The sequence below is a fragment of the Leptodactylus fuscus genome, chromosome 4 (genome assembly GCF_031893055.1).
Source record: "Leptodactylus fuscus isolate aLepFus1 chromosome 4, aLepFus1.hap2, whole genome shotgun sequence".
NCBI classification, from domain to species: Eukaryota; Metazoa; Chordata; class Amphibia; order Anura; family Leptodactylidae; genus Leptodactylus; species Leptodactylus fuscus.
This window is the reverse complement of record NC_134268.1, coordinates 207,281,498-207,295,578: the sequence shown is the minus strand read 5'-3', so window position 1 is coordinate 207,295,578 and position 14,081 is coordinate 207,281,498. Positions and strand designations below refer to the sequence as shown.

The window sequence follows — 14,081 nt, the reverse complement described above, 5'->3', positions numbered from 1 at the left end:
GCTTAGTAGCAAGTGTTGGAATTGCAAGATTTTTACAATTTTTTAAAAACATGGTTAATATAAGAATGAGAAATAGAATTTTTCTATACGCCCAGATTTTCCCCAGCTAGACAAAGTAGACAAAGGACAAGCAGCCACAGACACACAAGTGGTATTATTGTGCTCCTATTTCCAGTGCTGAGTCTATTCTCATCATGGTTGACAAGCCACCCCTCAATCTGACTAGAGCTGGGCTCAACCTGAGTATCCCAAATTGTTCAGTTTTTGACAAACTAAAATGGCCGCCGTGACATGCATTGTGGTAAATTATATGTATGCTGACCTTCCCTCACCTCTTTTGAGCCTCCTCGCGGTGTAATCATGCCCCCAGTGGTGACATGGGTGCACTGAGTGCCATGATATTCTTGGATGGTGCTCGAAGTGCCCATGTCATTGCCAAGGCCTAAGGCCCAATCTCTAAAGACACTCCAGAATATAATATTTTTACTTCTGTTCTATCCAAGCTTTTTTTAGCTTGAAACAAATCAGGGACCCAAGCAACCTGAACCCAAAATTAAACAAATATTTGGATGTTCACCCATCTTTACCTCTGACTGGGGGTCACCTGGAGCTTCTCCAGCAGAGAAAAGATACAGACACAAGTCACCAGGTATAACACTTCGGTTTTCCTCTGTACTGAAGATGTGACGATACAGTTACTCCTGACAAGGTTGACACAAAGTGGGTTGTTGTAGTCTGACTTACAGCAGTGGCAACCAACACATTCGTGCATATGGGTGCTTAGTCCATTGGGCTCCTGCTCACCATGGTTGACGTCTTCACGTGATTGTCCCTTTTCCTTGCTCTACACAACTAGAATGGCTCTTCCCAGTTCACGTGGCCTTGCTGTTTCATCTGCTCTAGTGGCCACTATGAGAAAACTGGAATATATTAAGATTTTTTACCAAATACCACCAAAACTTGACAAATTCTAAATATATTTTTTATAAAGAAAACCTGATTTAAGTAATATTGTTATAAATAATAAAACAAGTGAGTCGCGAAACATAAGTTTGTTCGAGAAAGAAGAAAGTATGGGAGCAATATAAAAGTTACTGAAGCTTCTTTATACAACTGACCACCCGCTCGCATTCCCACAACGATGTACTTTTTCAGGAACTTATCTGTATACAGTTCCAGTCCCAAGTCTTGAACAGAAAGAATAAATAGTAATGTATTTGAGTAATGGCGTCCTGCCAAACTGAAGAACTGCCAAGGCCATGGCTGTTCAGAAAAGACATGAGAACTGTCTGGTCCACGTGCCAAGGTAAAGAATATCTTCTGCCTATATTGGTACTTTAAAAACTGGTTGGTATATGGACCTTAGCTAAAATGAAAGAAATTACATATACATAGTATTTTCCCAGTATGGTCATACCCTATAGTATTGTGAAGGCCCCAATAGCTTCATGTCCAGTTCATGCACAGGACTGTATGGGGAATGACAACACCAGGAAACACTAGACATAGGTGCAGGATTTTATTGAAGGAGCTGTGATAGACACATAGCACACAGGGCTGCCATCAGGAATTTTGAGCCCCCCTCCCCACATTATAATGCTTCACATGGTATATAATACTCCTCAGTATAAAATGCTCCAATGAACCTCCCACAGTTGCTCCACATGGTATATAATGCTCCATAGTGGCTTCACACAGTTTCCTGCCCCACAGTGGTCTCACACAGTATAATATACTCCCTATCAGCCCCAAACAGTATAATAAGCTCCCCACAGTGAAATAATGCTTCACATTGGTCCCACATAGTTTAATAGGCTTCCCACAGTGCCCCTACACAGTATAATATGCTCCACAGTGGCCCCCAATATAATGCTTGTCAGTATCTCCACACAGTATAATATACTCCCCAGAAGCCCCACACAATATTCTCCACATTGTTCCTCCATTATGATGCTTCACAGTGTCTCCACACAGTATGATGTTCCACAGAGTCTCCACAAAGTTTATTATAGTATATTCCCCGGAAACCCCACACTGTATAATATGCTCTGCACAGTCCACGTCCCCCCCCCCCCCCCCGTATAATGCTTCACAGTGGTCCCACACATTATAATATGCTCCCCAGAGCCCACACACATTATAATATGCTCCCCAGAGCCCCCACACATTATAATATGCTCCCCACAGCCCCCACACAGTATAATATACTCCCCAGAAGCCTCACACATTATAATATTCTCTACATTGTTCCTCCAGTGTGATGCTTCACAGCGTCTCCACACAGTATAATGTTCCACAGTCTCCACACAGTTTATTATAGTATACTCCCCAGAAACCCCACACTGTATAATATGCTTTGCACCCCCCCCCCAGTATAATGCTCCACAATGGTCCCACACAGCATAATATGCTCCCCAGAGCCCCGACACAGTATAATATGCTCCCCAGATCCCCCACACAGTATAATATCCTCCCCATAGCCCCCACACATTATAATATGCTCCCCATAGCCCCCACACAGTATAATATGCTCCCCAGAGCCCCCACACAGTATAATATGCTCTCCAGATCCCCCTCACAGTATAATATGCTCCTCATAGCCCCCACAGATTATAATATGCTCCCCAGAGCCTGCCTTCCACCACAATATAATGCTTCACATTGGCCCCACCCAGTATATTTGCCAGTCCAGAGCCCCCACACAATATAATGCTCCACAGTGCATTATACCAAAGAGGTGAATCTCCAACGTGGTTCCCCTCTATATGCCAGGTTACACAGTTCCAAATACCATCTCTCACTCTGGTGTTCCTGGCCCATCTATGTATGACACTTTTACTATATGGCCCCTGTTTATGGTAATGCAACCAATAGAAATAGCTTTCTGCACTGCTTGTAAGGAAATGAACATGGCGGTATACTGTAGATGAGAAGTTTTCTTCAGATGGGAAGTAAGAAGAGATTATATTAGCAGCTACCAGAGGGATGAAGACGGATTCTGTCCACCGCGAGCAGAACAGGTTATCAGCAAAAATCTAATGCAAAATATCCATGTAATCCAATAATCTACAGTATTATACCACAGTAGGGTCACAGCCCTAGTTGGCGATATATGGTGTCCTATAACTTGCAAAATGACATAAAATAACCAATTTTTATATAATCCATGATCTATTACGCTTTCATCAAAATGTGAAACATAGTTGGCACTTGTCAAGGAACTTGGTGAAATACCAGCCAATTGACATGTTTTTGTCTACTGTTCCCAGTCAGTGGAGCACTTCATGGCATCTGGTCTGACTCAACTTGAAGAACTTTGCTCAGCATAAACAAGTGTATTCAGTCTGCTCCTCATCACAAGAACCTGAAGCTGTTTACGTATAGAGCCCAGGAATTTGTGCTTTTGATGTGTAGCTTCTATTTAAAGCCGGCGTGATAACTGGTCTCCATTGTGGAACGCTCCACCTATTAATGTGCGGAGTAAAGCAGGTCTATCAATCTGATCAGAACTATTTTTACATCATTCTACCATCAGAAATAGAAGTGTAATGGAACATTAAGCCGCAGGAGGACTTCATACAAAAGTGGTGGCTTACTCGTAATTGAGGGCTCTTGTGGTTTGTATAAATTCGAGATTCTGCATATAAACATTTCTGCACAGTAAAATTCCTCAACTCTGCATTTATCTTCAAGCAGCGCCTGCTGAAATATAAAACAAGTCAGGTTATCATAGAATAAGGAAAAAATTATAGAATATAGTGTATTAGGCTACATAGGGCAACACAGAGCTGTCCTAAAATCCAGTCCTTATATTGGCCAGATTTCTTGGCCTGGACCTAGTCAGGTGTGGGGACTCTTTACATGTTAGCAATCTATAATGTTGGGAGTCCCTGCATCCTCATGGCTCTACTGTCCTGTAGGGTTGCAGAGAAGCAGGGACTCCTTGCATCATAGTGATCTATAATGTTGGGAGTCCCTGCATTCTCATGGCTCTACTGTCTTGTAGGGCTGCTGAGAAGCAGGGACTCTTTGCATCATAGTGATCTATAATGTTGGGAGTCCCTGCATCCTCATGTCTCTACTGTCCTGTAGGGTTGCAGAGAAGCAGGGACTCTTTGCATCATAGTGATCTATAATGTTGGGAGTCCCTGCATCCTCATGTCTCTACTGTCCTGTAGGGTTGCAGAGAAGCAGGGACTCCTTGCATCATAGTGATCTATAATGTTGGGAGTCCCTGCATCCTCATGTCTCTACTGTCCTGTAGGGTTGCAGAGAAGCAGGGACTCCTTGCATCATAGTGATCTATAATGTTGGGAGTCCCTGCATCCTCATGTCTCTACTGTCCTGTAGGGTTGCAGAGAAGCAGGGACTCTTTGCATCATAGTGATCTATAATGTTGGGAGTCCCTGCATCCTCATGTCTCTACTGTCCTGTAGGGTTGCAGAGAAGCAGGGACTCTTTGCATCATAGTGATCTATAATGTTGGGAGTCCCTGCATCCTCATGTCTCTACTGTCCTGTAGGATTGCAGAGAAGCAGGGACTCTTTGCATGTTAGCAATCTAGCAGGGACTCCCAACATTATAGATCACTATGATGCAAGGAGTCCCTGCTTCTCTGCAACCCTACAGGACAGTAGAGCCATGAGGATGCAGGGACTCCCAACATTATAGATTGCTAACATGTAAAGAGTCCCCACACCTGACTAGGTCCAGGCCAAGAAATGTTATAGATCACTATGATGCAAGGAGTCCCTGCTTCTCAGCAGCCCTACAGGACATTAGAGCCATGTGAGTGCAGGGACTCCCAACAGTACAGATCGCGAGTCCCTGCACCTGACTAGGTCCAGGCCAAGAAATCTGACCAAATACTAGTAGTATTATAGATCAACATAATGTAAGCAGTCCTAGTTTCAGACTGGGAAATGCAGCCAATATAAGGACCAGATTTTCTTAGATCATTTCCAGGGTATTAGATGTTTTGTTTGTTTTTTTAGTGTGTTACATTTGTTGCTTTTCTTTGTTGTTATTAAACTTAGAAATTAGAGAATATGAAAAAATATAAAAGGATATGAAACGATATGCTGTGTTCACTTTTACAACATAATTACTCCAATGTATCTAAAAGAATAACTAAAGAAACATAATATTTGGTATTAAAAAAAAACGCTAATGTTTGGTGTGTACGGCACATGGTAAGAGAAAAGATGGAGCAGATTTTTCACCAAGTATCTTTCACATTCGATAACAATACTATATATTTCTTTTTGCTTACTAAATCTGATCTGGTAAGTTTTCTCCCTATTACTGCACCAATGACTGATCCCATATTACACAATATTCTTACAATATTCCTGTATTCCGTGCAGGGCCTATCACTAGTGAATGGTCACCTGACGCACTCCCATGACCTACCACTGGAATCTCACCTGAATGACCAGTCAAGGAAAGCCAAATCAACATCTACTATACAGCTGGTAGGTCGTGACATATGAAGGGGTCACATAATATGGGTGTCTGGGTGTGTGCTGTATACTGTACTGTGTGCGTATATAGCTTGTATGTCATATTGTGTTGTATATTTCTGACAAAGGTCACCGAGTTTGTCCAGTTTGTTTGCATGCTACAATCACATTACTTTGCAATTAACATAAATATATATATATATATATATATATATATATATATATATATATATATCACCTATTAGTACAGATTAAAAACAAAAAATAATATTGTTTTCACATACAGTAATTATTTTTTTAGAGGAGTCCAGAAGACTGTGAACCAGCAGAGGGCGCCATAGCAGACATTACTCCAGTCAACCTCCGAGTTAGGAAGAAACGTAAGTACTCAGTAGACAAAAATATTGAATGATATCCTATGATAGGAAAAAACGTGACATTATAGCATTCTATCTGACACATTGGCACAGAACAGACTTGAGTGATAGTATCCGGGTAGGACAGACAAAGGGCGCACCAACTGGTGCCAAATAATGGGGCAAAAATTACAAAAAGGAAAAAGTGGTGCTAGCAGGGGAATAACTATTGGGAGATTAGTAGTGGCCGTCACTGCCGAGTCCTCCAAGGTCCCTCTGCTGTATAAATACAACTATTCTTTATGGCAGATGTAAGTAGGGGCCCCATTACAGATTTAGCATTGGGACCCAGGAGATCCAAGTTACTCCTCTGAGGAAGTTTGAAAAACCAAAGGTCTTACCAATATGTAAGGGGAAGATACTGGTAGAGCGAGTCTAAGATTCAGAAGAAACCATATAAGAGATAGAACCAATACTCAGAGATAGAACCAGTACAACAATACTATCACTGGCACTATCTTGGTGCAGGGCGCACGTCATGTAGTGGAGCCGGTAACCTCATTGGTGGAATCAAAAGCCAACAAATTGAAAAAAAATAAGTACTTGTTATATAGGTGTAGACATCTGCCCTAGTTTACTAGAATTTCAGGCTAAGAAAAGATAGTTGGAGGGATTTATACCAAATGTATTATATCATGCCTCTTAATCATTTCCGTACATATTGGAATGAGCAAAAGTCAGAAAATGAAATCTTTGAAACCCATGACGTACATTTATAGAAAATTTTAGACCATAAATATTGACATTCTAAAAATATGGGTGCGGAAAGATGCAAATTTTTGTGTAAATTGGACACGATTTGCAACCTTTTAAGGCACAGCTTATACCAAAACTGATGTTAGCACCACTAGGGGGAGCTAAAGAGCTTAGTGCATGCTAGAGCATTGTTAAACTGAAACCCCCTGTAGTCTGCACACAGAATATATATATATATATATATATATATATATATATATATATATTTTTTTTTTTTTTTTATTTTTTTTTTTCTCAGAATTGCTAAGGTATTCCCTGTTCCCCCCCTGAAAAAAAGTTAAAAAAAATAAAGGTTAATTATTAAGTGATATGTAACTCCCCACCCCCCCCAAATGGTGCCATTGAAAAATTGAACTCATCCCACAAAAAAACAAACCCTTCTATGTTTTATTTTGGTTTCAACTGTCAAGTAGGTGGACACATCTGTCCAATACCAAGGAAACACCAGCTCAGTTATGGACACTCGGCCCTAGAGACTGCCCACTTGACTGTTCACTATTATAGAGATATTAAAGAGATATTAAAGATATTAAAGAGATAATTGTGAGCAAAAAAGGGGGGCTAAAAATTTTTAAAAAATCAAAGTTCTGAGTGACCTCTATAAAGATTCGTGAAATATAAATATAATTAAAGGCGTCCGATTGATGGGGCCCCAATGACCAGATGCCTCAGTGATCAGGAAGATGGAGGATTGAAAGTCCCTCTAGGACCTCCTTGTGAGTGGAGCACCAGGATGTATCCGCAACCGGTGCTCCATTCACTTCTATGGGGCTGTCAGGACTATTATACTTTTGGTCCCCCATTTCCTGATTACTAAGGGAACCCAGCAGTCAGACCCCCCGCTATCGGACACTTATCCTGTGTTCTGTGCAATGGGACAACCCCTTGAAGGACCTTAAAAAATTAGAAAATTGAAACCCAGTATGAGGGTGTCTATGCAGGGTGCAGCCACAGCGCATGGTCTTACACTAATTCCCGGGTTGTACCTGCACTTTATATACCGCTATTCTGCTGCCTGTTACATAGTGTGGGCCGCAGCCATGTCATGTGTGGGCAAGCGAAATGCCACATGGCTAGTGCAAAACAATCCTATAATAGACTTAAGTAACATAATGCCAAAGATGAGGCGCCATCACACTACTCCCCTTCTTTCTTAGATAACGGAATAACCTTGTTAGCCATCATGATCTTGGTCGGAGACAGTCTGCATAACTTTGCTGATGGTATGGTAATAGGATCGGCATTTTCATCCTCGACGGAAACCGGTGTGGCGACAACAATCGCCATTCTATGTCATGAAATCCCACACGAAATGGGTACGTATGGCAAACCGCTGACAGGTATTGTATGTTATGTTATCAATATATGTATATACCTTATGCCATATTTTTCCCTGACATAGGGGAGGGGCTTAAAGTGCAAAAGTGTCTTGGCTCCGTAGCCAGTTAGTACATAGGATGGGGTTAGATTGTTTACAGCGACATGTATCAGCCACTGTAATAAATATGGCGAATTTTCAGACTGTCTATATGGATATAGATAGAAGTCCTGAGATGGGAAAACCATCTACTGCCACCAAAATCTCGTCTACACCACTTATATACTTATGTAGGGACAGCTAGTGACATAGAGAGTGTAGATTTTTTGGGGCTTTGATGCCTCAGTGGTCACATGGGGCACACCGACGTCATGATGTTAAAGTACCCCATGTGACCATTGAAGCCTGCGATACTGAGGAGGCCAGAAGAGGACTCAGAGGGAGTGCCAACACTGTAAGGATGCCCAAAAGAGAGAGGAGAGACACAGGTACAAACAGGCTGCTGAAACTAAATAGAAAGTTTCTATCTCATCCCAAGTGCTTTATTCACATCAGTGCTTCTTAGGACTTATCTATGATATCCTATACCGCGCTGTTGCGGCTTAGAAACTTTCTATTTAGTTTCTAAGACGCAGCAGCACCGTATAGGATATCATATATAAGTCCTAACCGGCACTGGTGTGAATAAAGCACTTGGGGTGAGATAGAAACTTTCTTTTTAGTTTCAAAGCCACAGCAGTATCGTATAGGATATCATATATAAGGCCTAACCTGCACTGGTGTGAATAAAGCACTTGGGATGAGATAGAAACTCTATTTAGTTTCTATCTCATCCCAAGTGCTTTATTCACACCAGTGCAGGTTAGGACTTATATATGACATAATATATGGTGCTGCTGCGTCTTAGAAACCAAATAGAAAGTTTCTATCTCATCCCAAGTGCTTGTTTCACATCAGTGCTTCTTAGGACTTATCTATGATATCCTATACCGTGCTGCTGCGGCTAAGACACTAAATAGAAAGTTTCTATCTCATCCCAAGTGCTTTATTCACATCAGTGCTTGTTAGGACTTATCTATGATATCCTGTACCGTGCTGCTGTGGCTTAGAAACTAAAGAGAAAGTTTCTATCTCATCCAAAGCGCTTTATTCACATCAGTTCAGGTTAGGACTTATCTATTATATCCTATACTGTGCTGCTGCAGCTTAGAAACTAAGTAGAAAGTTTCTATCTCACCCCAAGTGCTTTATTCACATCAGTGCTGGTTAGGACTTATATATGATATCCTATACGGTGCTGTTGCGGCTTCTGAGTGAGTGAGAGCAAATTCTTCCCTTCTCTGTGTGAAATTTATTGGACACATCAATAGCAGCTAGTCTCCATGCGCTAGGGATAAGACAGCAAAGAATTAGTAATGGAGACTGCAGAGGGGAAAGTGCTAGAAATGTTACATAAATTATATCATGGTCATAAATAGCAGGAAAAAAAAAACTTGTTTTTCTCTTACAGGGGATTTTGCTGTGCTACTGAATACTGGACTTACAGCAAAAATCGCTTTCCTCATGAATTTTATCAGCGCATTAACAGCCTTTGCAGGTCTCTACATTGGCCTGTCAGTGTCAACCAACCCTGATGTACAGATCTGGATATTTGCTATCACTGCAGGAATGTTCTTGTATCTGTCACTAGTAGAAATGGTAAGTAACGTATATTTCTATAGGGTGCTATCAGTTTAGATACTTAAAGGGGATGTGTATTATAGGCATATTGAACTGCCATGTACAGCGCACAATACAGTGATCAATACCAGGCCTTTGTCATATATGTCATTTTTGTAGATTTAGGGGGAAACAACTTTGAAGTCGTATGGAAATGCAGCAGTTGGTGCACTGTGGGCGGGCCTTCAGCCCTGGGAGTACGGCCCCTACCATCTCCTACCCGTGCACCCCCATTCAGGGGGAATTGTTACTCCCACAGATATAATATCATCACCCATCCTACTTGAGCAGCAAGTGCAGTGCTACAGGAGCTGTAGCCCCGCCCCCAGTGCACCAACTGCCTTGTTGTTCTTCTCCAAATCTACAAAATATATACGATATATATAACAAAGGTGTTAGACTCCCTTTAAGTAGACTATTGCCTTTTCAGGCCTCCTTGTGATGCTCTGGTGCTTATTAGATCATACATGCTAAATATTCTGGGAAAAGAATATGCAAATACATTATAAGTCCCAGATTTGTTCTAGACCTCATCTTACACTCAGCCAACTGAAGATGACTCGATGCAAAGGCTTCACCTGATCTCATGGAGTCTTCACTGACTCAAGTTGGCTGGCATTTAATACCATGACATCGATGCTCCATAGAAACTCACAGGAAGGTTCCACAATGAGTCCGACCTTTCCTGATTCATCTCGATGATAACGTCCAAACATCTATCATAAGACAGAAGTGACACATAAATCATGACATTCAGAGTCAACCCATCTGGACTGTTTCTTCAGACTTGAATGTCAGAAATATCATAATTGTCAGATGTATTCTCAGCCATGTGTCATTCTAGAACATCAGACTCGTGCGGCTCCATTATAGTAGTCCTGGTGTAGTGAGATAGACGGAGACAAAGTAGTCACACCTCAGTGCTTAAATACTATACAATGGAACTTCTTGTCACTATTAATGCTATCTATCTATCTATCTATCTATCTATCTATCTATCTATCCAACTATCTATCTATCATCTATGTATCTATCTATCATCTATGTATCTATCTATCTATTATTTATCTATCTATCTATCTATATATCTATCATCTATCTATTTATCTATCTATCTATCTATCTATCTATCTATCTATCTATCTATCTATCTCTTCTATCTATCTATCTATCTATCTATCTCCTATCTATCTATCTATCTATCTATCTATCTATCTATCTATCTATCCTATCTTGTAACTACTAATGCTATCTATCTATCTTTCTATCTATCTATCATCTATCTATCTATCTATCTATCTATCTATCTATCTATCTCCTATCTATATCTATCTATCTATCTATCTATCTCCTATCTATCTATCTATCTATCTATCTCATATCTATCTATCTCATATCTATCTATCTATTTATCTATCTCCTATCTATCTATCTATCTATCTATCTATCTATCTCCTATCTATCTATCGATCTATCTATCTTTTGATATATCTATTTATCTATCTATCTATCTATCATCCACTGATCTGTCTATCTACTCATCTATCTATCTATCTATCTATCTATCTATCTATTATCTACTGATCTGTCTATCTACTCATCTATCTATCTATCTATCTATCTATCTATCTATCTATCTATCATCTATCTATCTATCTATCTATCATCTATCTATCTATCTATCTATCTATCTATCTATCTATCATCTATCTATCTATCTATCTATCTATCTATCTATCTATCATCTATCTATCTATCTATCTATCTATCTATCTATCTATCTATTCATTCCCTGATCTGTTACCTTTAACTAATCCTTTGCAGTATATATATATTTATGTGTCATTCATGTCTATCTCATTCCTTACAGTTACCTGAAATGACTCATATTCAGACGCAGAGACCCTGGCTGATGTTTTTCCTGCAAAATCTAGGACTGCTCCTGGGATGGCTGTGCCTGTTACTACTAGCAATATATGAACATAAAATTAAACTATAACATTGATGCTGATGTTTTAATACACTGCTTTTCTTTCCAACCAGACTATGTAGTGAGAGTCTCTGCATTTGTGTTAAAAGAATGTTCTATAATAATCTACAGCGTCCGTCTTATCTCCAGCGCTATTGTCATCATTTGTACATATAAATAGAAGATACAGGGATTAAAGGAATAAATTATTTCATGTAAACTGGTGAAAATACTACAACAAGACATTCATATACTGTAAAACAGAATTCAGTTTGGGAATTAGATGCATTATGAATGAAAATAAATATCCATTTCTAGTATCTATCTATCTATCTATCTATCTATCTCCTATCTATCTATCTATCTATCTATCCATATTCTAGCTAAACAAAAATTATGCATCTATCGTTCTGACTAATATCTATCATTTTCTCAAATATCTATCCACATTATTTATCTATGTATCTTTTATGTCTGTCTATCTATATCTATCTATCTATCTATCTATCTATCTATCTATCTATCTATATATATATATATATATATATATATATATATATATATATATATATATCTTTCTAGTATCTGTCTATTTTGCTATTTAATTTATATCTATCTTCTATCTAAATAAAAAATTAAGCTTTTATCATTCTGTCTAATTTCTATCTTTGATGTTCAAATTATCTATCTGTCTATCATCTATCTACTATTTATAAATTGTTATTATCTGCAATCTATGATCAATCTATTATGTTTTCTTCTTTTACTCTATCTCTATGATATATTTATTTCTTCTGTCATTCTATCTATCTATTCTATCTATCTATCTATCTATCCATCTATTTATCTATCTATCTATCTATCTATCCATCTATTTATCTATGTATCCATCCATCCATCCATTGATACATTTATGTCTTTTATCATTCTATCTATTCTATTTCATATCTATCTATCTATCTATCTATCTATCTATCTATCTATCTATCTATCTATCTATCTCCTATCTATCTATATATCTATCTATCTATCTCCTATCTATCTATCTATCTATCTATCTATCTATCTACTATCTATCTCCTATCTATCTATCTATCTATCTATCTATCTCCTATCTATCTATCTATCTATCTATCTATCTATCTATCTATCTCCTATCTATCTATCTATCTATCTATCTACTATCTATCTCCTATCTATCTATCTCCTATCTATCTATCTATCTATCTATCTATCTATCTATCTATCTATCTATATGTACCCAACAAAGACATTACTATATCTGGTGAGTCACATGTACTTCATGTCTTTGTGTATCTGTCACACGTCAATTTCACTTTTAATGTAACTGCAGAGTAAAATATTCTGGGATATCTGACAATTGCTCTACAGGATTTGTCTCTGAAATCAGAGAAACATTAAAAGGGAAGACTTTATCTGCTATGGGCACAATATTACAGGATGCTAGGGTCTCCAGGGTAAAATATAGGGGACCAAGGCTTTGCAGAAGAGCGGTCTACACTAAAATCTATTTGTCATCTATAGACCCCCACACAGAGCCCACCCAAAGGGGGACAGCTGCATACAAAGTGATGCCTAGGGCTGGAATCAAGAATGTCTAGCCCAGACATGTTAACTCCCAAGGGTCTCCCATTTTTCAGACCCCCTAACCTGGTCAATGTTCACTTTCACCCAGTCAACTTCAATGTGGCAACGCTGCAGTACCGACACTCACCACTACAGTCTGTAGCACTAGTGAGCAGCACAGCTAAATGTGAATACAGTAGTGACTAAACTGCATAGATATACTGCCTTGTTCCAGATATCTCATAAGATATCACTGGAGACATCATGTACATTCACTATGTTCTCCAAGCTCCCAAATCCCCTCCTTTGCCTTATATGACTCCCTATACAGTAAATGTAGTTATAAATGGATCCACGCTATGTATTTAGATTCAGACCATAAATTCTGCTTTATTTCTTTTTCGGACATTATTTTAAAAGCTCAGATTTATTTTTAACACATAACACAGAGGAGCGACCACATAAATATTTGCTGGAGAGGACGTCAGGCCAGCAAGAAAACCCAAGATCAAAGAAGAGCCATGTGCCTGTGCCAAGAAGACTACGGCGTCCTAGATACAACCGAAGATATGAGCTTGGATGCTATAGTACGGCTTTTTACGTGTACATGTGGCGGTACGTCTGATTGTGGCGCTCTCATCGCTCTGATTCCTTCACTTCAACATGGTTTGTCTTGAGGTGGGTTTGCGAGAATTTCCTGTATATTGTCCTCTCACGGGTAGCATGAGATACCAACACGGGCCCTATGTATTACTGTGATATGTGTCTATGTTAGGAGTTTTAGGAATAGCTGAGCATGTACAGAAGGCTGGACGGCTTATCTCTGGCTTCTTGTAGTCCAGCTCAGTCTGACT

The 14,081-nt window shown here is 39.2% G+C and overlaps 1 protein-coding gene across 1 annotated transcript in view; it reads left to right on the top strand.

Moving 5' to 3' along the window:
- The window catches only part of SLC39A12 (solute carrier family 39 member 12), a 32,845-nt gene extending 20,974 nt beyond the window's left edge, over positions 1 to 11,871 (top strand). Inside the window, exons 8-12 of the mRNA XM_075271714.1 lie at positions 5,367 to 5,474; positions 5,764 to 5,842; positions 7,792 to 7,950; positions 9,463 to 9,650; positions 11,542 to 11,871. Coding sequence (XP_075127815.1) covers positions 5,367 to 5,474; positions 5,764 to 5,842; positions 7,792 to 7,950; positions 9,463 to 9,650; positions 11,542 to 11,670 — 663 coding nt within the window. The 3' untranslated portion in view covers positions 11,671 to 11,871. The remainder of the gene's footprint in view (positions 1 to 5,366; positions 5,475 to 5,763; positions 5,843 to 7,791; positions 7,951 to 9,462; positions 9,651 to 11,541) is intronic.
- Positions 11,872 to 14,081: the final 2,210 nt, after the last annotated feature.